Here is a 27724-nt window from a genome sequence, read left to right as displayed (position 1 = left end):
GAGCCAAGGGGTCACCGAGCGGTATAGCACGCTATTACAGCTTACTGTACATTGAAACTGCCTCTGCTCTGCTCACCGTCACACACACAGCCCCACCTCCTCCTAACGCCACGCCTGTGATAGACAGAATGCTGGGGTGTGTTCTGTCTATCACAGGCGTGGGGTCAGGAGGAGGCGGGTCTGTGTGTGATGGCGAGCCTCTGTGGAGGCAATTTCATGTAAGCTGTAACAGCATGCTATTCACGCTCTGTGATCCCATGGCTCTCCTCTTCCTCCAGTCATGACCCAGCCACCCTCTCTCTTCCTCCACCCTGGCGAGGCTGCAATGTTGGGCACAGTGAGTCTGCAATGGGGGCACAGTAAGTCTGCAATGGGGGCACGGTGAGGCTGCAATGGGGGCATGGTGAGGCTGCAATAGGGGCACGATGAGGCTGCAATGGGGGCATAGTGAGGCAGCAATGTTGGGCACAGTGAGGTTGCAATGGGGGAACAGTGTGTCTTCAAAGTTGGGCACAGTGAGGCTGCAATGTTGGGCACAGTGAGGCTGCAATGTTCGGCATGGAAAGGCTGCAATGGGGGCACAGTTAGGCTGCAATGTTGGGCACAGTGAGGCTGCAATGTTGGGCACAGTGAGGCTGCAATGTTGGGCATGGAGAGGCTGCAATGGGGGCATGGTGAGGCTGCAATGAGGGCATGGTGAGGCTACAATGGGGGCACGGTGAGGCTGCAATGTTGGGCACAGTGAAGCTACAATGTTGGGCACAGTGAGGCTGCAATGGGGCAACAGTGAGGCTGCAATGTTGGGCACAGTGAGGCTGCAATGTTGGGCACAGTGAGGCCGCAATGTTGGGCACAGAGAGGCTGCAATGGGGGAATGGTGAGGCTGCAATGGGGGCATGGTGAGGCTGCAATGGGGCACAGTGAGGCTACAATGTTGGGCACAGTGAGGCTGCAATTTTGGACACAGTGGGGCTGCAATGTTGGCACGGTGAGGCTGCAATGTTGGGCACAGTGAGGCTGCAATGGGGGCACAGTGAAGCTGCAATGGGGGAACAGTGAGGCTGCAATGTTGGACATGGTGAGGCTGCAATGTTGGGCACGGTGAGGCTGCAATGTTAGGCATGGTGAGGCTGCAATGGGGGCACAGTGAGGCTGCAATGGTGGGCACGATGAGGCTGCAATGGTGGGCACAGTGAGGATGCAATGATGGGCACTGTGAGGCTGCAATGATGGGCACAGGTCATGCTGCATTGATGGACACAGGTGAGCCTGCATTGATGGGCACTGGTGAGGCTGTTCTGAGGGGAACTGATAAAGTTGTTGTTAATATTTATCTTTGTAACTTAATTCTACATAAAACATTTAGGTGTCATTTCATGAGATAATTTATGAGGGCATGATTAGGGGCAGAATTAGGGGTGGGGCAAGGTAGGCTTTGGGCGGGGCAAGTAGTGGCAAGTAACCCTTGAGGTCTGGCTAGTAGCTCAGGACTTGAAATTTTGAGCCCTGTTGGAAGGTATTTGCTAAGAGGCTTGGTGAGTATTTTGCAGCTCTCATTTTTTTATGAAAATGAAGAAAGAAAAGAAAAAAAAATTTTTTTTTTCTTTTTTCAATTTTTAAAACTTTGTGACAAAAAGCGAGATCTGCAAAATACTCAATATGCCTCTCAGCAAATAGCTTGGGGTATCTACTTTCCAAAATGGGGTAATTTGGGGGGGGGGGTTGTGCTATCTGGGAATTTCATGGCCTCCGAAACTGTGATAGGCAGTGAGGAGTGAAATCAAAAATGTACGCCCTTAGAAAGCCTGAAGGCAGTGATTGGTTTCCGGGATCCAGTACGCGGTTAGATTGCCAAAAAGTCTCACACATGTGATATCCCCATACTCAGGAGAAGCAGCAGAATGTATTTTGGGGTGTACAATCACTTGTGACAAAAAAAAATATTCAATGGGCTCAACATGCCTCTCAGCAGTTTCTTTGGTGTGTCTACTTTCCAAAATGGGGTAATTTGGTGGGGGGGGGGATTTGTACTGCCCTGCCATTTTAGCACCTCAAGAAATGAGATAGGTAGTCATAAACTAAAAGCTGTGTAAATTCCAGAAAATGTACCCTAGATTGTAGACGCTATAACTTTTGCAAAAATCAATAAATATACGCTTATTGACGTTTTTTACCAAAGACATGTGGCTGAATACATTGTGGCCTAAATGTATGACTAAAATTGAGTTTATTGGATTATTTTTATAACAAAAAGTAGAAAATATCATTTTTTTAAAAATTTTTGGTCTTTTTCCGTCTATATCGCGAAAAATAAAAATCACAGATGCAATCAGATACCATCAAAAGAAAGCTCTATTTGTGGGAAAAAAAGGATGCAAATTTTTTGGGGGTATAGCATTGCATGACCACGCAGCCAAATCTTCCGGGGCTGAAGTGGTTAAAAAGTTGTCTAAACAGCTTGTTTTTAAAGTCACCATACATAGAGAAAATTTTAAATTGTAGCTAAATGTACCTTTATTTAGAAAAAAAAATTATTAAAATTTTTTACAAAATATTAATAACAATCTAACAATAAAAAAAAATACAAATATTAAACATATAAATTATAATGAGTTTATCAATTTTTCCTATGTAGGGAGACTTTTGGGTCATCCTGTATAATAAAACATGTTACTTGAGATATGTGTAGAGGATGAAAAACTGTTGACACATGGTGAACTTGAAATTAACGTGTTATTCTGGTAAACAATACCATCAAACACGCTTTGATAAATGGGACAAAAAAACATAAAACATTAAAGACAAATTACACCCACAAAAATATAATTAAGGTTATATTAACACCAGATGTGATGGGACAGCGATGGGCAGCTATTCCAGCACAGTCCCACCACATGAGAAGGAAAAATTCCTTGTCCCCGATTGCACAGCTGGCAGTTTACCACTTCAATATAGGACATTTATACACCCTTTCTGCCCAGACCAATTTTTAGGTTTCAGCGCTCTCACACTTTGAATGCCAATTACGGTACTCAGTCATGTAACACTGTACCCAAACAAAATTTGTATCATTTTTTTTCATACAAATAGAGCCTTCTTTTGGTGGTATTTAATCACCACTGGGTTTTTCATTTTTTGTGACATAAGTGAAAAAAGTGCGCAAATTTTGAAAAAAAAACACTTTTTTTTAGTTTCTATGATAAAATTTTGCAAATAAGTAATTTTTGTTCATAAATTTGGGCCAAAATTTATACGGCTACATCTCTTTGGTAAAAATAACCCAAATTAGGCTGGATTCACACCTATGCATTTTTAGTGCTTTTTGCATTTTGCAGATTTGCACTACAGAACGTGTTCCATAGGAAACCATGTTAAATGGACTGTAGTGCAAATCTGCAAAATGCAAAAAGCACTAAAACTGCATAGGTGTGAATCCAGCCTTAGTGAGTATTATTTAGTGAAAGTTATAGAGTCTACAAGCTGTGGTGCAAATCATTGAAAATTGATCACACCTGATGGCCTATCTCATTTCTTGAGGCTCTGAAATGTCAGGAAAGTACAAATAACCCCCAAATGACCCATTTTTGAAATGTAGACAATCCAAGGTATTTAATAAGAGGCATGGTGAATTTTTTGAAGTTGTAATTTTTTTCCCACAATTCTTGGGAAAATGAAGATTTTTTTTTTCACAAAATTGTCAAAATAACAAGTTATTTCTCACACACAGCATATGCATACTTCCAATTACACTCCAAAATACATTCTGCTACTCCTCCTGAGTATGGCAATACCACATGTGTGAGACTTTTACACAGCCTGGCCACACAGAGAGGTCCAACATGCAGGGAGCACCGTCAGGGGTTCTAGGAGCTTCGACTTCTAATTTCCTAAAGATCTATTACACTTTTGAAGGCCCTAGAGCACCAGGACAATGGAATTACCCACAAAATGACTCCATTTTGGAAAACAAACACCCCAAAGTATATTCTATGAGGCATAATGAGTCTTTTGAACAGTTCATTTTTTTCCACAAGTCTTCGGAGAACATGGAAAGAAAATTAAAACGTATTTTTTTTTTATACAAAGTGGTCAGTTTATAAGATATTTCTAACTCAAATCATGTATATAGCAAAAATGACACCCCAAAACACATTCTGCTACTCCTCCTAATTATTGCGATACCACATGTGTGAGACTTTTACACAGCCTGGCCACATACAGAGGCCCAACATGCAGGGAGCACTGTCAGGGGTTCTAGGAGCATAAATTACACATCTAATTTCCTAACCACCTATTACACTTTTGAAGGCCCTGGAGCACCAGGACAATGGAATTACCCACAAAATGACTCCATTTTGGAAAACAAACACCCCAACATATATTCTATGAGGCATAATGATTCTTTTGGATACAAACAAGTCCTGGGGAATGCCCAGGAAAAAATTCCAAGCCTACTTACCACCATCTCACAGACAACCAAATTACCTGTCTAATGCCGCGTACACACGACCGGACTTTACGGCATACTTTGCCCGGCGGACTTTTCGACGGACTTTACGACGGTCTTTCCGAATGAACGGAGTTGCCTACACACGATCAACAAAAGTCCGATGGATTTGTACGTGATGACGTACGACCGGACTAAAACAAGGAAGTTCATAGCCAGTAGCCAATAGCTGCCCTAGCGTCGGTTTTTGTCCATCGGACTGGCATACAGACGAGCGGACTTTTCGACCGGACTCGATTCCGTTGGATAGATTTGAAACATGTTTCAAATCTAAGTCCATCAAACTCTTGAGAAAACAAAGTCCGCTGGAGCCCACACACGATCGAATTGTCTGACGAAATCCGGTACGCCGGACCAAGTATGCCGTAAAGTCCGATCGTGTGTATGCGGCATTACAGTATGCGTTAAAAACAGGGGTTTAGTCCGCACGCATTTGCAAACGCATGCGTAAGCCACAGAGCCTCGTCACGACACCCTGATATCTGTGGTCCTAACACTAAAATATGAGTGTCCCCACAGTGGAGGCACATGCCTTCTGATGGATAAATGAGAGCAGGTGGACTGAAGGGAAGCCCATCCCTTCTTAAAGGTACAGGAGCACACCAGACACCCAGCAAATAGCACAATGGCTGCAAAGATGCTGGTGCGTTGCTGGACCAATACACACACCAAGGTGATCTCAAAAAACTTGCCACCACCCTCATTTATAGCTGGCTATCGCAGTAAGCGGCATTGGAGGGCTACAAACAGATACAAACAAGGCCTGGGGAATGCCCAGGAAAATTATGGTTTTTGAATGATTAATTTTTTTACACAAGTCTTCAGAAAACGTGGAAAGAAAATGAAAATCTTTTTTTTTTACACAAACTTGTCAATTTATAAGATATTTAACACATAGCATATATATATATAGCAAAAATTACACCCCAAAACACATTCTGCTACTCATCCTGAGTATGGCGATACCACATGTGTGAGACTTTTACACAGCCTGGCCACATACAGAGGCCCAACATTGAAGTAGTACCTTCAGGTGTTCTGGGAGCATAAATTACAATTACAATTCTAATTTCCTAACCACTTATTACACTTTTGAAGGCCCTGGAGCACCAGGACAGTGGAATTACCCACAAAATGACCCCATTTTGGAAAGCAAACACCCCAACGTATATTCTATGAGGCATGGGCTGCAGATAGGTACTCTGTCGGTTATTCGGTTACTCTGATGGGCTGGTGACAGGTACTCGGTTACTCTGATGGGCTGGTGACAGGTACTCGGGTACTCTGATGGGATTGTGACAGGTACTCGGGTACTCTGATGGGCTGATGACAGGTACTCGGGTACTCTGATGAGCTGGTGACAGGTACTCGAGTACTCTGATGGGCTGGTGACAGGTACTCGGGTACTCTGATGGGCTGGTGACAGGTACTCGGGCACTCTGATGGACTGTGACAGGTACTCAGGTACTCGGGTACTCAGATGAACTGTGACAGGTACTCAGGTACTCAGATGGACTGTAACAGGTACTCAGGTACTCGGGTACTCAGATGAACTGTGACAAGTACTCAGGTGAACTGTGACAGGTACTCAGGTACTCGGGTACTCAGATGGGCTGTGACAGGTACTTAGGTACTCAGATGGGCTGTGACAGGTACTCAGGTACTCGGTTACTCAGATGGGCTGTGACAGGTACTCGGGTACACAGATGGACTGTGTGTCATGAAGATCCTGCCAGTAACCGGCGTCCCAGGCGCACGGGAACTCGGCCACGGGTTCCATTGCGCATGCGCGCGCGTTCACGGGTGCGGTCACGCACGGGCACGCGCGCGTTCCCGCTGGTGTCAGGCGGGCTATTTAAACCTGCCTGTCACACTCCTTCCCCGCTGTCTGCTCTACAGCGTTCTGTGAGTGTTACCTGATCTGATCTGTGTATCCTGTTATCTGACCCGGCTTCCTGTTTGACGATCCTGCTATCTGCCTGCACCAGACCCTCTTGGCTTGCCTGACCATCCCTCTGCATTACCCCTGGTACCTCTGCTGTCCGACCGTTACTGACCACCGGCTTGTTGACCCTCCACTGTGTACACCAGCTTCCAGTCTGCTATTGCCTGCTGTGGCATTCCCCGTGACGTCACAGGGAAGTCCCGTCATGTCCCGTGCGTCAGAGGGGGGCGGGGTCACCGGGTGGCCCCGCCCCCCGTTATTTAAGAACTGTCAGACGAGGAGCGCCGTCACACAGCGGGAGCTTCCCTCCATGCCAGCATGGGTGCGGAGCGGCCCGGAGAAGAAAATGAAGAAGAGAAGAAGAGAAGAAGAGAAGAAAAGAAGAAGAGAAGAAGATGAAGAGAAGAGCGGGAGCCTCCCCCCCATGCCATGGGTGCGGAGCGGCCCGAGGAGAAGAAGATAGAAGACGCCGGAGGAGATGCTGGACGAGAACGCCGGAGTAAGAACCCGAAGAGCCAGAAGAACCAGAAGAACCAGAAGATGAAGGAAGATAGACGAAAGAAGAAGTATTTAAATAAAGGAATTGTCAAAAACTGTCTCTTGTCATTTTTAACATTTTTGACAGTTTTTTAGTGAAATGGTAGGGGTACTTTTGTACCCCCCTTACCATTTCACACAGGGGGGGGCGGGATCTGGGGGTCCCCTTGTTAAAGGGGGCTTCCAGATTCCGATAAGCCCCCCCGCCCGCAGACCCCCACAACCACCGGCCAGGGTTGTGGGGATGAGGCCCTTGTCCTCATCAACATGGGGACAAGGTGTTTTGGGGGGCTACCCCAAAGCACCCTCCCAATGTTGAGGGCATGTGGCCTGGTACGGTTCAGGAGGGGGGGGCCGCACTCTCGTCCCCCCCTCTTTTCCTGCGGCCTGCCAGGTTGCGTGCTCGGATAAGGGTCTGGTATGGATTTTTGGGGGGACCCCACGCCGTTTTTTTTTTTTTTGGCGCGGGGTTCCCCTTAAAATCCATACCAGACCTGAAGGGTCTGGTATGGAATTTAGGGGGAACCCCACATCATTTTTTTTTTTTAATTTTGGCCGGGATTCCCCTTAATTTCCATACCAGACCTGAAGGGCCTGGTATGGAATTTAGGGGGACTCCCACGTCATTTTTTTTTTTTTTTTAATTTTGGTTCGGGGTTCCCCTTTGGGGAATTCCCATGCCGTTTTTATCAATGAACTTCTATGTGTATTGTCGGCAATGCAATAGCCGCGGGTAGTTTTAAATGAGTTTTTTCCTTCAAAATGTCATTTTGCTGTCAGACTGTTCTAAACACAGGAAACATGCGCCCCTTTACAGGCATACTATAGACACCCCCCAGGTACGAAATTTAAAGGGATATTACACTTTTATTGTTTGACTTTAAGCATTATTAAAATCACTGCTCCTGAAAAAACGGCCGTTTTTAAAACTTTTTTTTTGCATTGATCCATGTCCCCTGGGGCAGGACCCAGGTCCCCAAACACTTTTTATGACAATAACTTGCATATTAGCCTTTAAAATTAGCACTTTTGATTATTCATGTTCGTGTCCCATAGACTTTAACGGTGTTCGCGTGTTCGAGCGAACTTTTTTCCTGTTCGCATGTTCTGGTGCAAACCGAACAGGGGGGTGTTCGGCTCATCCCTATTAACCATCATTTGCCTAGCAGGTATGCCATTCAGATGCAGCACTGGTTTATTTATTCTGACAGCAACTGCATTTGCTCCCAGATACATAATGCCGTGACTCCAGTGCTGTAGGAGGGGATTTCGCCACCACAATTAAAAAAAGAGCATATATCCCGAAGCATGGGGGGCAGGGGTGGAGGAGCGATTTGCTCCTAACATTGGGGGTGGATTGCCCCATGCTTCAGCATATATTTTTTAGGCACAGATTGTGTTAAAAAATCAAGTTGTTTTATTGAGTTAATGTTTTATTGTTACCATTGTTTGCTTTTCAGGTACGCCATTCAGCTGCAGCACTGATTTATTTATCTTGACAGCAACAGCGTTTGCTCTCACGATACCAAAATCAGTGACTCCAGCGCTGTAGGAGGTGATTTCACCACCACAGTTAAAAAAAACGGTGCATGTATGCCCATCATTAGAAGTGGGTGGATGAAGGGCGGTATTCTAATGGTGGGCATACCCACCGATCAATCTCTTTTTTTCATGCAGCCCACAGGCTGCATGAAAAAAAAGAACACTACAATATATGCCCAATAAGGACCAGCAATGTACTGGTATGTTCCTGGACTTTGATGCCACGTACACACGGTCGGACTTGCCAACGGGATAACCTCCGTTGGCATTTCTGATGGGAAAATTTGTTCTTTATCTAAGTCCATCAGAAATGCCGACAGAAAAAGTCTGATGGGGCATACACACGGTCGAAATATCCAAGCAGAAGCTCCCATCGGACTTTTTCTGCCGGAAATTCCGACCGTGTGTATGCGGCATGAGTGGTTATACCAGAATGATGCCTGCAGGTTTAAGTATCATCTTGGCATCATTCTTTTCAGCCAGAAGTCGGCTTTCATGTAAAAAACAGTCCTAGTGGCTAATTAGCCTCTAGACTGCTTTTACAAGCAGTGGGAGAGAACGTCCCCCCCACCGTCATCCATGGTTTTCTGGGGCTCTCCTGTCCCAATAGGGAATGCAGCCGGTGGTTCCGCCAGCTGACCATAGAACTGATCGGAGACCAGAATGGCTCCAATCATCTCTATGGCCTAAGAAACCAGAAGCTACGAGCATTTTATGAATTAGGTTTCGCCGGATATAAAAAGCGCCATTGGAAAATTGGGAAAGCATTTTATCACACCAATCTTGGTATCTTGGTGTGGTCAGATGCTTTGAGGACAGAGGAGAGATCTACGGTCTAATAGACCTCATTTTTTTCAAAAAAGAGTACCTGTCACTTCCTATTGCTATCATAGGGCAGCCCTCAAATTTTCCACTTGCATTTTGCGAGTGGAAAATTAGGACTTGCGAGCTGGGCTGCCTGGGAGTGGTGGGGGTGAGCACCGCCGGCGGGTGGGGTTGATCGGAAAATGTTCTCCCAGTGATTGTCCTGGTGGAAGAGAGCATGGAGTAAGAGGAGAGCCAAGGGGTCACCGAGCGGTATAGCACGCTATTACAGCTTACTGTACATTGAAACTGCCTCTGCTCTGCTCACCGTCACACACACAGCCCCACCTCCTCCTAACGCCACGCCTGTGATAGACAGAATGCTGGGGTGTGTTCTGTCTATCACAGGCGCGGGGTCAGGAGGAGGCGGGTCTGTGTGTGATGGCGAGCCTCTGTGGAGGCAATTTCATGTAAGCTGTAACAGCATGCTATTCACGCTCTGTGATCCCATGGCTCTCCTCTTCCTCCAGTCATGACCCAGCCACCCTCTCTCTTCCTCCACCCTGGCGAGGCTGCAATGTTGGGCACAGTGAGTCTGCAATGGGGGCACAGTAAGTCTGCAATGGGGGCACGGTGAGGCTGCAATGGGGGCATGGTGAGGCTGCAATAGGGGCACGATGAGGCTGCAATGGGGGCATAGTGAGGCAGCAATGTTGGGCACAGTGAGGTTGCAATGGGGGAACAGTGTGTCTTCAAAGTTGGGCACAGTGAGGCTGCAATGTTGGGCACAGTGAGGCTGCAATGTTCGGCATGGAAAGGCTGCAATGGGGGCACAGTTAGGCTGCAATGTTGGGCACAGTGAGGCTGCAATGTTGGGCACAGTGAGGCTGCAATGTTGGGCATGGAGAGGCTGCAATGGGGGCATGGTGAGGCTGCAATGGGGGCATGGTGAGGCTACAATGGGGGCACGGTGAGGCTGCAATGTTGGGCACAGTGAGGCTGCAATGTTGGGCACAGTGAGGCTGCAATGAGGCAACAGTGAGGCTGCAATGTTGGGCACAGTGAGGCTGCAATGTTGGGCACAGTGAGGCCGCAATGTTGGGCACAGAGAGGCTGCAATGGGGGAATGGTGAGGCTGCAATGGGGGCATGGTGAGGCTGCAATGGGGCACAGTGAGGCTACAATGTTGGGCACAGTGAGGCTGCAATTTTGGACACAGTGGGGCTGCAATGTTGGCACGGTGAGGCTGCAATGTTGGGCACAGTGAGGCTGCAATGGGGGCACAGTGAAGCTGCAATGGGGGAACAGTGAGGCTGCAATGTTGGACATGGTGAGGCTGCAATGTTGGGCACGGTGAGGCTGCAATGTTAGGCATGGTGAGGCTGCAATGGGGGCACAGTGAGGCTGCAATGGTGGGCACGATGAGGCTGCAATGGTGGACACAGTGAGGATGCAATGATGGGCACTGTGAGGCTGCAATGATGGGCACAGGTCATGCTGCATTGATGGGCACAGGTGAGCCTGCATTGATGGGCACTGGTGAGGCTGTTCTGAGGGGAACTGATAAAGTTGTTGTTAATATTTATCTTTGTAACTTAATTCTACATAAAACATTTAGGTGTCATTTCATGAGATAATTTATAAGGGCATGATTAGGGGCAGAATTAGGGGTGGGGCAAGGTAGGCTTTGGGCGGGGCAAGTAGTGGCAAGTAACCCTTGAGGTCTGGCTAGTAGCTCAGGACTTGAAATTTTGAGCCCTGTTGGAAGGTATTTGCTAAGAGGCTTGGTGAGTATTTTGCAGCTCTCATTTTTTTATGAAAATGAAGAAAGAAAAGAAAAAAAATTTTTTTTTTTCTTTTTTCAATTTTTAAAACTTTGTGACAAAAAGCGAGATCTGCAAAATACTCAATATGCCTCTCAGCAAATAGCTTGGGGTATCTACTTTCCAAAATGGGGTAATTTGGGGGGGGGGGGGTTGTGCTATCTGGGAATTTCATGGCCTCCGAAACTGTGATAGGCAGTGAGGAGTGAAATCAAAAATGTACGCCCTTAGAAAGCCTGAAGGCAGTGATTGGTTTCCGGGATCCAGTACGCGGTTAGATTGCCAAAAAGTCTCACACATGTGATATCCCCATACTCAGGAGAAGCAGCAGAATGTATTTTGGGGTGTACAATCACTTGTGACAAAAAAAAAATATTCAATGGGCTCAACATGCCTCTCAGCAGTTTCTTTGGTGTGTCTACTTTCCAAAATGGGGTAATTTGGTGGGGGGGGGGGATTTGTACTGCCCTGCCATTTTAGCACCTCAAGAAATGAGATAGGTAGTCATAAACTAAAAGCTGTGTAAATTCCAGAAAATGTACCCTAGATTGTAGACGCTATAACTTTTGCAAAAATCAATAAATATACGCTTATTGACGTTTTTTACCAAAGACATGTGGCTGAATACATTGTGGCCTAAATGTATGACTAAAATTGAGTTTATTGGATTATTTTTATAACAAAAAGTAGAAAATATCATTTTTTTTCAAAATTTTTGGTCTTTTTCCGTCTATATCGCGAAAAATAAAAATCACAGATGCAATCAGATACCATCAAAAGAAAGCTCTATTTGTGGGAAAAAAAGGATGCAAATTTTTTGGGGGTATAGCATTGCATGACCACGCAGCCAAATCTTCCGGGGCTGAAGTGGTTAAAAAGTTGTCTAAACAGCTTGTTTTTAAAGTCACCATACATAGAGAAAATTTTAAATTGTAGCTAAATGTACCTTTATTTAGAAAAAAAAATTATTAAAATTTTTTACAAAATATTAATAACAATCTAACAATAATGTATTTTAAAAAATACAAATATTAAACATATAAATTATAATGAGTTTATCAATTTTTCCTATGTAGGGAGACTTTTGGGTCATCCTGTATAATAAAACATGTTACTTGAGATATGTGTAGAGGATGAAAAACTGTTGACACATGGTGAACTTGAAATTAACGTGTTATTCTGGTAAACAATACCATCAAACACGCTTTGATAAATGGGACAAAAAACATAAAACATTAAAGACAAATTACACCCACAAAAATATAATTAAGGTTATATTAACACCAGATGTGATGGGACAGCGATGGGCAGCTATTCCAGCACAGTCCCACCACATGAGAAGGAAAAATTCCTTGTCCCCGATTGCACAGCTGGCAGTTTACCACTTCAATATAGGACATTTATACACCCTTTCTGCCCAGACCAATTTTTAGGTTTCAGCGCTCTCACACTTTGAATGCCAATTACGGTACTCAGTCATGTAACACTGTACCCAAACAAAATTTGTATCATTTTTTTTCATACAAATAGAGCCTTCTTTTGGTGGTATTTAATCACCACTGGGTTTTTCATTTTTTGTGACATAAGTGAAAAAAGTGCGCAAATTTTGAAAAAAAAAACACTTTTTTTTAGTTTCTATGATAAAATTTTGCAAATAAGTAATTTTTGTTCATAAATTTGGGCCAAAATTTATACGGCTACATCTCTTTGGTAAAAATAACCCAAATTAGGCTGGATTCACACCTATGCATTTTTAGTGCTTTTTGCATTTTGCAGATTTGCACTACAGAACGTGTTCCATAGGAAACCATGTTAAATGGACTGTAGTGCAAATCTGCAAAATGCAAAAAGCACTAAAACTGCATAGGTGTGAATCCAGCCTTAGTGAGTATTATTTAGTGAAAGTTATAGAGTCTACAAGCTGTGGTGCAAATCATTGAAAATTGATCACACCTGATGCACTGACGGCCTATCTCATTTCTTGAGGCTCTGAAATGTCAGGAAAGTACAAATAACCCCCAAATGACCCATTTTTGAAATGTAGACAATCCAAGGTATTTAATAAGAGGCATGGTGAATTTTTTGAAGTTGTAATTTTTTTCCCACAATTCTTGGGAAAATGAAGATTTTTTTTTCACAAAATTGTCAAAATAACAAGTTATTTCTCACACACAGCATATGCATACTTCCAATTACACTCCAAAATACATTCTGCTACTCCTCCTGAGTATGGCAATACCACATGTGTGAGACTTTTACACAGCCTGGCCACACAGAGAGGTCCAACATGCAGGGAGCACCGTCAGGGGTTCTAGGAGCTTCGACTTCTAATTTCCTAAAGATCTATTACACTTTTGAAGGCCCTAGAGCACCAGGACAATGGAATTACCCACAAAATGACTCCATTTTGGAAAACAAACACCCCAAAGTATATTCTATGAGGCACAATGAGTCTTTTGAACAGTTCATTTTTTTCCACAAGTCTTCGGAGAACATGGAAAGAAAATTAAAACGTATTTTTTTTTTATACAAAGTGGTCAGTTTATAAGATATTTCTAACTCAAATCATGTATATAGCAAAAATGACACCCCAAAACACATTCTGCTACTCCTCCTAATTATTGCGATACCACATGTGTGAGACTTTTACACAGCCTGGCCACATACAGAGGCCCAACATGCAGGGAGCACTGTCAGGGGTTCTAGGAGCATAAATTACACATCTAATTTCCTAACCACCTATTACACTTTTGAAGGCCCTGGAGCACCAGGACAATGGAATTACCCACAAAATGACTCCATTTTGGAAAACAAACACTCCAACATATATTCTATGAGGCATAATGATTCTTTTGGATACAAACAAGTCCTGGGGAATGCCCAGGAAAAAATTCCAAGCCTACTTACCACCATCTCACAGACAACCAAATTACCTGTCTAATGCCGCGTACACACGACCGGACTTTACGGCATACTTTGCCCGGCGGACTTTTCGACGGACTTTACGACGGTCTTTCCGAATGAACGGAGTTGCCTACACACGATCAACAAAAGTCCGATGGATTTGTACGTGATGACGTACGACCGGACTAAAACAAGGAAGTTCATAGCCAGTAGCCAATAGCTGCCCTAGCGTCGGTTTTTGTCCATCGGACTAGCATACAGACGAGCGGACTTTTCGACCGGACTCGATTCCGTTGGATAGATTTGAAACATGTTTCAAATCTAAGTCCATCAAACTCTTGAGAAAACAAAGTCCGCTGGAGCCCACACACGATCGAATTGTCTGACGAAATCCGGTACGCCGGACCAAGTATGCCGTAAAGTCCGATCGTGTGTATGCGGCATTACAGTATGCGTTAAAAACAGTGGTTTAGTCCGCACGCATTTGCAAACGCATGCGTAAGCCACAGAGCCTCGTCACGACACCCTGATATCTGTGGTCCTAACACTAAAATATGAGTGTCCCCACAGTGGAGGCACGTGCCTTCTGATGGATAAATGAGAGCAGGTGGACTGAAGGGAAGCCCATCCCTTCTTAAAGGTACAGGAGCACACCAGACACCCAGCAAATAGCACAATGGCTGCAAAGATGCTGGTGCGTTGCTGGACCAATACACACACCAAGGTGATCTCAAAAAACTTGCCACCACCCTCATTTATAGCTGGCTATCGCAGTAAGCGGCATTGGAGGGCTACAAACAGATACAAACAAGGCCTGGGGAATGCCCAGGAAAATTATGGTTTTTGAATGATTAATTTTTTTACACAAGTCTTCAGAAAACGTGGAAAGAAAATGAAAATCTTTTTTTTTTACACAAACTTGTCAATTTATAAGATATTTAACACATAGCATATATATATATAGCAAAAATTACACCCCAAAACACATTCTGCTACTCATCCTGAGTATGGCGATACCACATGTGTGAGACTTTTACACAGCCTGGCCACATACAGAGGCCCAACATTGAAGTAGTACCTTCAGGTGTTCTGGGAGCATAAATTACAATTACAATTCTAATTTCCTAACCACTTATTACACTTTTGAAGGCCCTGGAGCACCAGGACAGTGGAATTACCCACAAAATGACCCCATTTTGGAAAGCAAACACCCCAACGTATATTCTATGAGGCATGGGCTGCAGATAGGTACTCTGTCGGTTATTCGGTTACTCTGATGGGCTGGTGACAGGTACTCGGTTACTCTGATGGGCTGGTGACAGGTACTCGGGTACTCTGATGGGATTGTGACAGGTACTCGGGTACTCTGATGGGCTGATGACAGGTACTCGGGTACTCTGATGAGCTGGTGACAGGTACTCGAGTACTCTGATGGGCTGGTGACAGGTACTCGGGTACTCTGATGGGCTGGTGACAGGTACTCGGGCACTCTGATGGACTGTGACAGGTACTCAGGTACTCAGATGGACTGTGACAGGTACTCAGGTACTCGGGTACTCAGATGAACTGTGACAAGTACTCAGGTGAACTGTGACAGGTACTCAGGTACTCGGGTACTCAGATGGGCTGTGACAGGTACTTAGGTACTCAGATGGGCTGTGACAGGTACTCAGGTACTCGGTTACTCAGATGGGCTGTGACAGGTACTCGGGTACACAGATGGACTGTGTGTCATGAAGATCCTGCCAGTAACCGGCGTCCCAGGCGCACGGGAACTCGGCCACGGGTTCCATTGCGCATGCGTGCGCGTTCACGGGTGCGGTCACGCACGGGCACGCGCGCGTTCCCGCTGGTGTCAGGCGGGCTATTTAAACCTGCCTGTCACACTCCTTCCCCGCTGTCTGCTCTACAGCGTTCTGTGAGTGTTACCTGATCTGATCTGTGTATCCTGTTATCTGACCCGGCTTCCTGTTTGACGATCCTGCTATCTGCCTGCACCAGACCCTCTTGGCTTGCCTGACCATCCCTCTGCATTACCCCTGGTACCTCTGCTGTCCGACCGTTACTGACCACCGGCTTGTTGACCCTCCACTGTGTACACCAGCTTCCAGTCTGCTATTGCCTGCTGTTGTTCCTGGTTCCAGTCCAGCGTTCCAGGCTATCTTCTGCTGTGTCCAGTCCAGCGTTCCAGGCTATCTTCTGCTGTGTTCCAGTCCAGCGTTCCAGGCTATCTTCTGCTGTGTTCCAGTCCAGCGTTCCAGGCTATCTTCTGCTGTGTTCCAGTCCAGCGTTCCAGGCTATCTTCTGCTGTGTTCCAGTCCAGCGTTCCAGGCTACCTTCTGCTGTGTTCCAGTCCAGCGTTCCAGGCTATCTTCTGCTGTGTTCCAGTCCAGCGTTCCAGGCTATCTTCTGCTGTGTTCCAGTCCAGTGTTTCAGGCTATTACCTGCTGTTGTTCCTGGTTCCAGTCCAGCTTCCAGTCTGCTATTACCTGCTGTTGTTCCTGGTTCCAGTCCAGCTTCCAGTCTGCTGTTACCTGCTGTTGTTCCTGGTTCCAGTCCAGCTTCCAGTCTGCTATTACCTGCTGTTGTTCCTGGTTCCAGTCCAGCTTCCAGTCTGCTGTTACCTGCTGTTGTTCCTGGTTCCAGTCCAGCATTCCAGTCTCTGTTCTCAGTCTACTCTTCAGGTTCCTGACTCCAGAGGGTGCCACCACTACTGTCTTTCAGCAACCGTTGATCCTGCCAGGCACCCATACCACTCTTCACTCCTGGCCCTCTACATCTACAGCAAGGATACACCAGACTGGAGGAACGAGTGTTAACCCTGTCTAACCCCATTGGGGTCCAGGAAGCTTCCTCTGCTTCTGCTCCTTCAGTTGGGCCTTCCTCAACGGTGGTGATGCTCCCTCCGGAACCTAAAGTTCCCACACCTGAACGTTTCTTCGGAAATCGCCATAAGTTCAGAGCCTTCCGCAACTCCTGCAAACTATTTTTTGCTCTTCAGCCACGTACCTTTTCCCTGGAGGCTACAAAGGTGGGCTACGTAATTTCTCTACTCTCTGGTGACCCCCAAACCTGGGCCCATCGCCTCTTAGAGCAAAAGGACATATCTCTGACCAAACTCTCCACTTTCTTTGACGCACCGGGTCAGTTATATGATGACCCCCAGCTATCTGTAACTGCGGAGGCGGCTCTGCACACCCTTCAACAAGGTCGCAGAGCAGCAGAGGACTATGTGGCTAAATTGAGGAAGTGGAGTGCTAATACTAATTGGAACGATGCGGCTCTCCGTTATCAATTTCGGTTGGGACTTTCTGATCCTCTGAAGGATGAACTGGCCAGGGTGGGTACACCACAGACTTTAAATGCTTTAATCGATCTAGCCATCCAGATCGATCGACGCCTACGAGAGCGCAGGTCTGAGAGAGCTATGGGGTCTTCTCTTCCAACTTGGGTTACCCCTAAAGTTTCTCATCATCCATCATCAACACCACCTACCTCCACGTTTAACTTACCTGAGCCAATGCAATTAGGTGTCCTGCGGCCTTCGCTCACCCCAGAGGAACGACAACGTCGTCGAGCAAATAACTTGTGTCTGTATTGTGGGGAACCCAGGCACTATGTCAGGAACTGTCCCCTTAAACTCCGTAAGTGTTTATCCCTATCTACTGACTATGTGATATCTCTGGTTAAAAATACCACTCACCTTGCTCTTCCTCTTCTGCTACAGCTTCCAGGGAAGGATCTACAAATCACCGCCATTATTGACTCAGGAGCTTGCAGCTGTTTCATGGATTCTCGTTTTGCCACCCAACACCAAATACCTTTGTCACCTAAAGCCCATGGACTTTCTATCCATCTAGCTGATGGGACTGCTATCAAGTCTGGACCTGTCACCCAAGAGACTATGCCAATCCCCATTTTCATTTCCAACGTCCATCAGGAACAGCTACGCCTGGACATTATCGCTTCACCCCTGTTTCCCATAATTCTCGGCATGCCATGGTTATAGGCCCATAATCCGGACATAAATTGGATCACGGGTGAGGTGACCTTTCCCTCTCCCTACTGCCAACAGTTCTGCAGAACTCAGAACACCCAGGGAATCCTACTCTGTTATGCCTAGATACAGATCCTAGTCTACATCAATCCATTCCTTCTGCCTATCATGATTTACTGGACGTATTTAGTAAACAGAGGGCAGAGGTGTTACCCCCTCACCGGGCCTATGACTGTCCCATTGAGTTACTTCCCGGTGCTGAAATTCCTTTTGGAAGAATATTTCCCTTAACTGAGGTAGAGCAAGGGGCATTGAAGGAATACATTGACGAAAACCTCAAAAGAGGCTTCATTCGTCCATCCACGTCCCCCGCAGGTGCAGGCATCTTCTTCGTGCAGAAAAAAGATAAAACCCTCAGGCCGTGTGTGGATTACCGCAAACTAAATAAAATTACTGTGAAGAATCGGTACCTTCTCCCCTTAGTACCAGAGCTGTTTCAGAGACTGGGAACGGCCACCATATTCACCAAACTTGATCTCCGTGGGGCCTACAATTTAGTTCGTATTAGGGATGGAGACGAATGGAAGACCACTTTTCGTACCCGTTATGGACATTTTGAGTACCTCGTGATGCCTTTCGGCCTGTGCAATGCCCCTGCCACTTTTCAATACTTTATTAATGATGTGTTACGTGACTTTCTAGACCTGTTTGTCATCGTCTATTTAGACGAAATATTGATTTTCTCTTGTTCCCTTGAATCCCATCGCAGGCACGTCAGAAGTGTATTGGGCCGACTTCGACAACACGGTCTATATGCAAAGGCTGAAAAATGTGAATTTGAACAGGAAAGTATTCCATTTTTAGGGTTAGTCATTTCCAGTAAAGGCATTAAAATGGACCCCCAGAAGGTCACGGCTGTCCTAGATTGGCCAGTCCCGACAGACAAGAAAGGAATCCAGCGATTCGTTGGATTCGCTAAATTTTACTGTAAATTTATTAAGGGGTTCTCAGCCATCATTGCACCCATCACACAGCTAACCAAACAGGGTACACGCTTCCATTGGTCAGCCGAGGCTCAAAAGGCTTTTGAGACTCTCAAGGGCCTTTTTACCTCCGCCTCTGTACTAAAGCATCCAGATTCCTCTCTGCCATTTATTCTAGAAGTGGATGCATCTGAAATTGCTGTAGGGGCAGTATTATCCCAAAGACAGGGAACCAAGGCCCTGCTGCATCCTGTGGCCTTCTTTTCTCGTAAATTGTCCACGGCAGAGAGAAATTATGATGTAGGTGACAGAGAGTTGTTGGCAATCAAGTCAGCATTGGAGGAGTGGCGCTATCTGTTGGAGGGTGCCGCTCATCCAGTCTTAATCTTTACAGATCATAAGAACCTGGAGTATTTGAGGTCTGCAAAAAGGTTGAAACCACGTCAGGCCAGGTGGGCTCTCTTTTTCTCCAGGTTCTCCTTTCATGTCACCTACCGTCCTGGTTCCAAGAACACCAAACCTGACGCCCTGTCTAGAATGTTTCACAAACCTCAAGAGATTTCCCCTCCAGACACCATTTTGTCTCCGGGAAATTTTCTTCTACTTCAGGGAAACCTGCTTTCCCAGATTAAACAGGCCTCCGCAGGAATGGAATCTTCCATTAAGGCAGAGCTCCAGGTTAAGGATGGGTTATTGTGGCATGAAAGTAGGATCTTTATACCTGAGACACTACGAGTTCCAGTACTTGAGCTTTGTCACGATCATGCGCTGGCTGGGCATTTCGGTGTAGCTAAGCCCACTGATTTGGTTCAGCGCACCTTCTGGTGGCCTCAGCTGCGCAAAGATTGTAAAGAGTTTGTAGAGTCCTGCACCACCTGCATTAGGAACAAAGGGCACAAAACAAAGGCATGGGGTCTACTAAAACCCTTGCCTGTCCCAGATAGACCCTGGAAAATGCTCTCTATAGACTTTATTGTAGAACTACCCCCAGCCGGGGGCTTCACCTCAATCTTTGTCATAGTGGACTGGTTGTCGAAGATGGCACCCTTCAGCTACAGAAACAGCACAAGCATTCATTAAAGAGGTCATCAGGCTCCATTGGGTACCAGTTAATATCGTTTCAGATCGAGGTGTACAATTTACCTCTCGATTCTGGAGGGCTTTGTGTAAAACCTTGGACATTGAACTCTCATTTTCATCGGCTTATCACCCCCAGACTAATGGGCAAACAGAAAGAACAAACCAGACCCTTGAACAATATTTGCGCTGTTTTTCTTCCTTTGCCCAAGATAATTGGATTTCTGTTTTACCATTGGCCGAATTCGCTTATAATAATTCTATTGATTCTGCTATCAAGCAGACTCTGTTTTTTGCGAATTATGGTTTCCACCCCTCATTTTTACCTAACTCTCTTCCAGAATGCACAGTACCCGCAGTCCAGGAGAAATTGGATTTCTTTACCACTAACAACCAAGTTTTACAGGACACGATGACCAGAACCCAGGAGTACAACAAAGCAACCTTCGATAAAAAGAGGCGAGGTGAGCTCTTACTTGCATCTGGGGATCAGATATGGTTGTCCACCATAAACCTCAGGTTGGCCTGCCCTTCCAGGAAATTGGGTCCCAAATTTCTTGGACCGTTCCCTGTTAAACGGAGAATTAATGAAGTTGCATATGAACTTGAACTCCTGGACTCACTAAAGGTACATCCAGTGTCCTTGCTTAAACCATCTATTACCAACCCATTTCCAGGTCGAAGTACGGATCCTCCTGATCCAATCCTGGTAGATGGGGAAGAGGAATTCGAGGTGGAGGCTATCATGGACCACAGGAAAAGAGGTAACCAAAATCAATTCTTAATAAAGTGGAAAGGGTTTGGCCCAGAGGAGAATTCTTGGGAACCAGAGGATAATATTCATGCTGAAGACCTGTTACAAGCCTTTAAAACAGCCCATCCAGAGACATTTTTTCAAAGGGGCATCCGGAGGCTGCCCCTTGGGGGGGGCAATGTCATGAAGATCCTGCCAGTAACCGGCGCCCCAGGCGCACGGGAACTCGGCCACGGGTTCCATTGCGCATGCGCGCGCGTTCACGGGTGCGGTCACGCACGGGCACGCGCGCGCGCATTCCCGCTGGTGTCAGGCGGGCTATTTAAACCTGCCTGTCACACTCCTTCCCCGCTGTCTGCTATACAGCATTCTGTGAGTGTTACCTGATCTGATCTGTGTATCCTGTTATCTGACCCGGCTTCCTGTTTGACGATCCTACTATCTGCCTGCACCAGACCCTCTTGGCTTGCCTGACCATCCCTCTGCATTACCCCTGGTACCTCTGCTGTCCGACCGTTACTGACCACCGGCTTGTTGACCCTCCACTGTGTACACTAGCTTCCAGTCTGCTATTGCCTGCTGTTGTTCCTGGTTCCAGTCCAGCGTTCCAGGCTATCTTCTGCTGTGTCCAGTCCAGCGTTCCAGGCTATCTTCTGCTGTGTTCCAGTCCAGCGTTCCAGGCTATCTTCTGCTGTGTTCCAGTCCAGCGTTCCAGGCTATCTTCTGCTGTGTTCCAGTCCAGCGTTCCAGGCTATCTTCTGCTGTGTCCAGTCCAGCGTTCCAGGCTATCTTCTGCTGTGTTCCAGTCCAGCGTTCCAGGCTATCTTCTGCTGTGTCCAGTCCAGCGTTCCAGGCTATCTTCTGCTGTGTTCCAGTCCAGAGTTCCAGGCTATCTTCTGCTGTGTTCCAGTCCAGCGTTCCAGGCTATCTTCTGCTGTGTTCCAGTCCAGCGTTCCAGGCTATCTTCTGCTGTGTTCCAGTCCAGCGTTCCAGGCTATCTTCTGCTGTGTTCCAGTCCAGCGTTCCAGGCTATCTTCTGCTGTGTTCCAGTCCAGCGTTCCAGGCTATCTTCTGCTGTGTTCCAGTCCAGTGTTCCAGGCTATTACCTGCTGTTGTTCCTGGTTCCAGTCCAGCTTCCAGTCTGCTATTACCTGCTGTTGTTCCTGGTTCCAGTCCAGCTTCCAGTCTGCTATTACCTGCTGTTGTTCCTGGTTCCAGTCCAGCATTCCAGTCTCTGTTCTCAGTCTACTCTTCAGGTTCCTGACTCCAGAGGGTGCCACCACTACTGTCTTTCAGCAACCGTTGATCCTGCCAGGCACCCATACCACTCTTCACTCCTGGCCCTCTGTCTCCATTCCAGGGGAACGGGCGTGGGAGCTGTAAGGGAGGTCTTTCTCTGCACTTCAGGCTCACAACCCACCAGGTACGTGACACTGTGACAGGTACTTAGGTACTTGGGTACTCAGATGGGCTGTGACAGGTACTCAGTTACTCAGATGGGCTGTGACAGGTACTTAGGTACTCAGATGGGCTGTGACAGGTACTCAGGTACTCGGTTACTCAGATGGGCTGTGACAGGTACTCGGGTACACAGATGGACTGTGACAGGTACTTAAGTACTTGGGTACTCAGATGGACTGTGACAGGTACTCAGGTACTCGGGTACTCAGATGAACTGTGACAGGTACTCGGGTACTCAGATGAACTGCTACAGATACTTTGATGGGTGATGACAGGTACTTTGATGGCTAGTGACAGGTACTTTGATGGGTGGTTACAGGTCCTCTTTATTAGGGGGGGCAATCAGTGTGATTGGTGTACACTGTAAGAGGTAATGAGATGTTACCACAATCTCCTTCTCACACATGATCGGTGTGTGAGGAGGAGAACCCGGTAATATCTCGTTACCGCGGTTTGTTGACATTCTGTGACCGGCTGTGATTGGATACAGCCGGTCACCTGGTAAAGAGACAATTTCATTGGCTCTTTACTGCGATTGGGGTTGGGCTGTGTCAGGGTGACAAGCCTTGTCCCCAATCGCCATTCTGCACGTGCCCTAGGGGCATGCACGTGGACAGTAGATGTGACCGGCTGTGATCGGACACAGCCAGTCACGTGGTAAAGAGCCATTTTTTTATTGGCTCTTTACACGGATCTGGGATGGGCTGTGTCTGAGGGACGCACCTCATCCCCGATCGCCATGCTGAGAGCCCCTGGGGGCCCGCAGAAGCGGCGAGAAGCCGAGGATGTCATATGACGCCCGCCCAGGATGGGAGATCCCGTCTGCGGATGTCACATGACTATGGCCCGGTATTGAAGTGGTTAGGTTAACCTAGCAAATTGTCTTTGTGACATTTTAGCAAAGTTAATCTAAAAAAGTGAATAGTGCTATGCACCAAGGTTGCACTGTACACTGGTGTGAATTATCCCGAATACTTACCTACCCTGCTCTCTGTGTTTTGAAAAGCTTCAACTGTTGGAGACTTATGTTGTGTCAGATGCCTTCTCCCCTTATACATAATGTTCTTCCTCCCTCCAGCTACATATGCCAGTACTGTGTCCCAGGATTGACCCCACAGGTGTGTGCAGGGGGTGTTCCAGGTGTGCCTGGGCACACCCTAATCACCCCCTGTGCAGCATAAATTCCCCCTGCTGCCCAGGCCCATGTCATTTACCAGCTGCTCCCTTTTCTGAATGAGCACAGTGAGTGATTGGTACAGATCACAGACTGGTACTGTGTTTATTAGGCTTCAGCTTGTGAATGAACAGGAAGCCTCACAACACAGAGTGCTTCCCATTCATTCAATGTACAATGCAGCTAAGGCTACAGAGAAAGGGGGTGGGGAATCTTTGTCCTCAGCCCCTTTCTTTGTTGCAAAATTGAGACATCAGACCCCTGATATTTCAACAAAGCCCCCCCAACAGGGATCCTAAATTGTAAATAAAAAAATAATAAAAGTAAAAAACGACTGACATTGTCCACTGCCCAACCGTCACTGTCCATGTTTTAATACATTTTAAAATGTTTGTTTACATTTATAAGTGTGTGTCTGTGTATGTGTGAGTGTATATATATATATATATATATATATATATATATATATATATATATATATATATATATATATACCTTATATACATACATGTGTGTTTGAGCTTTGGGGTGCACACCCCCGTGCAATAGTCTGTGCACACCTATGACTGACCCAAATGTTATTACAAACACAAAGTCCCGTTACCTTTCTGTCTGATCTCATCCAGAACTGCCAATAAATTAGGGTGAGGATGATCTTTCTTCACTGCATAGAGACATTCCCAAAGTCCAAGCACCGCTCCTCTTCCCCGATCCTGAATATCTTGTAACAAGGTGTGAGAGAAGCAAGTGACCCCCGATCCTTCTTTTATTGCCCGGTATTTCTGAAACAGACATATTATTCTTACCAGGGAGGTCTGAAACACACATACAGGTAGAGACAAAAGTATGTATACATCACTGATCAGATCATGACATTTTATAGTAGTATACATTACTGATTGGATTATAATTAGTGATGTAAAAGTTCCGGAACTTTTGAAACCTTTTTTCACTTTTTTTTTCTGGAAAAATTGACATTTCTTGGGGAAAAAAAAGTGTAGAGTAGTTTTACAGGTTGAAAGTCATTTTGTTATTCTGGCAAGATGAAATGTATAGAAAAGTATTATTATTGAAATTGAAATAAAATTACAACTTATTTAGTAAACAAACTAAACTTGCTTTTTAAAAAATTGCTTTTTTAATGACTGTATATGTTAAGAACAGGTAACCCCCCCCCCCTTCCCTCATAATAATATAAAAGCTTCCTGCCAATATACATTTCCAGTTATTGATAATGCTGATCCAGAAGCATATATTGCTCTATGAAGAGCTTGATCCATGTTCTCCTGATTCTCAGGTGTCGTTGTCTCTATAAATGAAGGGATTGTGTCCAGCTGTGGCCAAAAGTTTTGAGAATGACACAAATATTAATTTTCACAAAGTCTGCTGCCTCAGTTTTAATGATGGCAATTTGCCTATACTCCAGAATGTTATGAAGAGGGATCAGATGAATTGCAATTAATTGCAAAGTCCCTCTTTGTCATGAAAATGAACTTAATGCCCCCAAAAACATTTCCACTGCATTTGTGAAGAAGGCTTCAGGGCACCCAAGAAAGTCCAGCAAGTGCCAGGATCGTCTCCAACAGTTGATTCAGCTGCGGGATGGGGACACCTCCAGTGCAGAGGGGGAGAGGAGGGGATGGGGGCACCACCAGTGCAGAGCTTGCTCTGCAATGGCAGCAGGCGGAGAACTGGGTTCATCTGGTTTCAGTCAGATGTGCCATAGTGAGTACCTCAGTCCCCGTCTGGAGCCTAAAGCCCGGGAAATCAGGGTAAGGTCGTTCCTAGGGAGGATAGTGTAACACCCGTTACACGTTTTGTGTCACTCTTTATGTGTGGAGTTTTTGGGTGTGTTTCACACGGCGCTGGCTTTAAAAAAAAAAAAAAAAAAGAACAGGCAGGTGTGAGTACATGCACAGTGAAGAGACGACTTTTGGAGGATGGCCTGGTATAAAGAAGAGCAGCAAGGAAGCCACTTCTCTCTAGGAAAAACATCAGGGACAGACTGACATTCTGCAAAAGGTACAGGGATTGGACTGCCGAGGACTGGAGGAAAGTAATTTTTTCTGATGAATCCCCTTTGCAATTGTTTGGGGCATCCAAAAAAACCTTGACCAGCGAAGAAAAGGTGAGCGATACCATCAGTCCTGTGTCATGCCAACAGTATAGCTTCCTGAGACCATTCATGTGTGGGGTTGCATCTCAGCCAAGGGGCTAGGCTCACTCACAATTTTTCCTAAGAACACAGCCATGAATAAAGAATGGTACAAAAACATCCTCCAAGAGCAACCTTTTGCAGCATGATGGATCACCTTGCCATAAGGGAAAAGAGATAACTAAGCGGCTTGGGGAACAAAACATAAAAATTTTGAGTCCATGGCCAGGAAACTTCCCAGAATGTAATCACGTTGAGAACTTGGGGTCAATTCTCAAGAGGTGGGTGAACAAAAAAACCCCACAAATTCTGAAAAACGCCATGTATTGATTATACAAGAATGGGCTTCCATCAGTCAGGATGTGGCCCAGAAGCTGATTGATGGCATGCCAGGGGGGAATTGCAGAGGTCTTAAAAAAGAAGGGTCAAAAACTGCAAATATTAACTCTTTGCATAAACTTCATGTCATTGTCAATAAACGCCTTTGACACTTATGAGATACTTGTAATTATACTTCAGTATCCCATAGTAACATCTGACAAAACGATCTAACAACACTAAAGTAGCATACTTTGTGAAAATGAATATATGTGTCATTCTCAAAACTTTTGGCCATGGCTGTGGTTTAGGGAGGCTGTGGTTTCTAACACTTCCATACTGGAACACACTGCTGGTGAATAAACACTTTGCGATGATCCAGAAGCAGAGAGTGGAGAGTTTCTGGAATGAGAACTCGGGAGGGAAAAGCTCCTCCCACTTTTATTTTGGTCCTCATCATTTCATTCCATAAAGTATTTTTAATGTCTTTAGGCCCCCTCTGGCATGGCAGGATGTGTTTTGCCATCTTTGTAGCATTTGGAAAAGAATATTTCTTCTCACAATATTTGCAAATTGCAGCTTTGCTCTCAGCAGAAATCACACCGTGGAAATGTTTCCAAACTTTAGATATTGGTCCCTCCATTTTACTGAGAGGAGGAAAAGAAAAAAACTATTTACTGAGCAGATTATAGCAGAACATTATGGTGTAATGGTGGAGAACATTAATAGCAATTATTTAACCTCTTGACATCCGCGCTATAGCCGAATGACAGCCACAGTGTGGACCTGAATTTCCGGGAGGCCGTCATATGACGGCCTCCCCTGCGCGCGCTGTGATCACCGAGTCTCTGAGACTCGGGTGATCACCAATCCGAGTAAGGGGCCAGTCCCGGCCCCTTACCATGTGATCAGCTGTCAGCCAATGACAGCTGATCACATGATCAACACAAAAGCTCTGTGATCGTTTTTTTTTCTCCTCATGCTGACAGCGCGAGGAGAAAAAAAAGCCGATCACCGGCTTATCTGCAAGGGACATCGGTCCCAAAGAGGAAGAGGCAATTATGCCTCATATGTGCCACCTGCTATTGCCACCTGACAGTGCCCACCAGTGCCCCCTATCAATGCCCATCAGTGGTGCCAATTAGTGTCACCTAGCAGTGCTTCCTATCAGTGTAACCGATCAGTGCCCATTATTGCCACCAATCAGTGCCCATCACTGCCACCCATCAGTGCCCATCACTGCCACCTATCGGTGCCCATCAGTGCCGCCTCATCAGCATACATCAATGAAAGAGAAAAATTACCTGTTTTAAAATTTTATAACAAAATATATTAAAAAAACATTTTTTTTTTAATTCAGTATTTTTACATTTTTTTTAACAAAAAATAAAAACCGCAAAGGTGATCAAATACCACCAAAAGAAAGCTCTATTTGTGGGAAAAAAATGATAAAAATTTCATTTGGGTACAGTGTTGTATGACCGCGCAATTGTCATTCAAAGTGCATCAGTGCTGAAAGCTGAAAATTGGTCTGGATAGGAGGGGGGTTTAAGTGCCCAGTAAGCAAGTGGTTAAAGGTTATAAAGATAAACTAATTTATCAGACAGTTTTACCCTTGTATCCCTTAGTTAAGGCCTGAGAGGACAGAAACTATCATCTGCTGTATCCCAACAATCACCCAACTGTAGGAGGTACAGGATGGAGCCCACAATAAACCTAAACTGGAGCATTTCCCCTGCAGCC

The 27724-nt window shown here is 45.7% G+C and overlaps 1 protein-coding gene across 1 annotated transcript in view; it reads right to left on the bottom strand.

The window, feature by feature from the left end:
* Window positions 1–27724, bottom strand: part of LOC141117581 (uncharacterized) — a 1161887-nt gene that overhangs the window by 1013105 nt on the left and 121058 nt on the right. The window contains exon 7 of the mRNA XM_073610493.1: window positions 24113–24290. Coding sequence (XP_073466594.1) covers window positions 24113–24290 — 178 coding nt within the window. The remainder of the gene's footprint in view (window positions 1–24112; window positions 24291–27724) is intronic.

Source organism: Aquarana catesbeiana, linkage group LG13 (assembly GCF_042186555.1).
Source record: "Aquarana catesbeiana isolate 2022-GZ linkage group LG13, ASM4218655v1, whole genome shotgun sequence".
Taxonomy (NCBI): domain Eukaryota; kingdom Metazoa; phylum Chordata; class Amphibia; order Anura; family Ranidae; genus Aquarana; species Aquarana catesbeiana.
The sequence above is the reverse complement of the archived record's forward strand: the minus strand, read 5'-3'. Positions and strand labels throughout refer to the sequence as shown.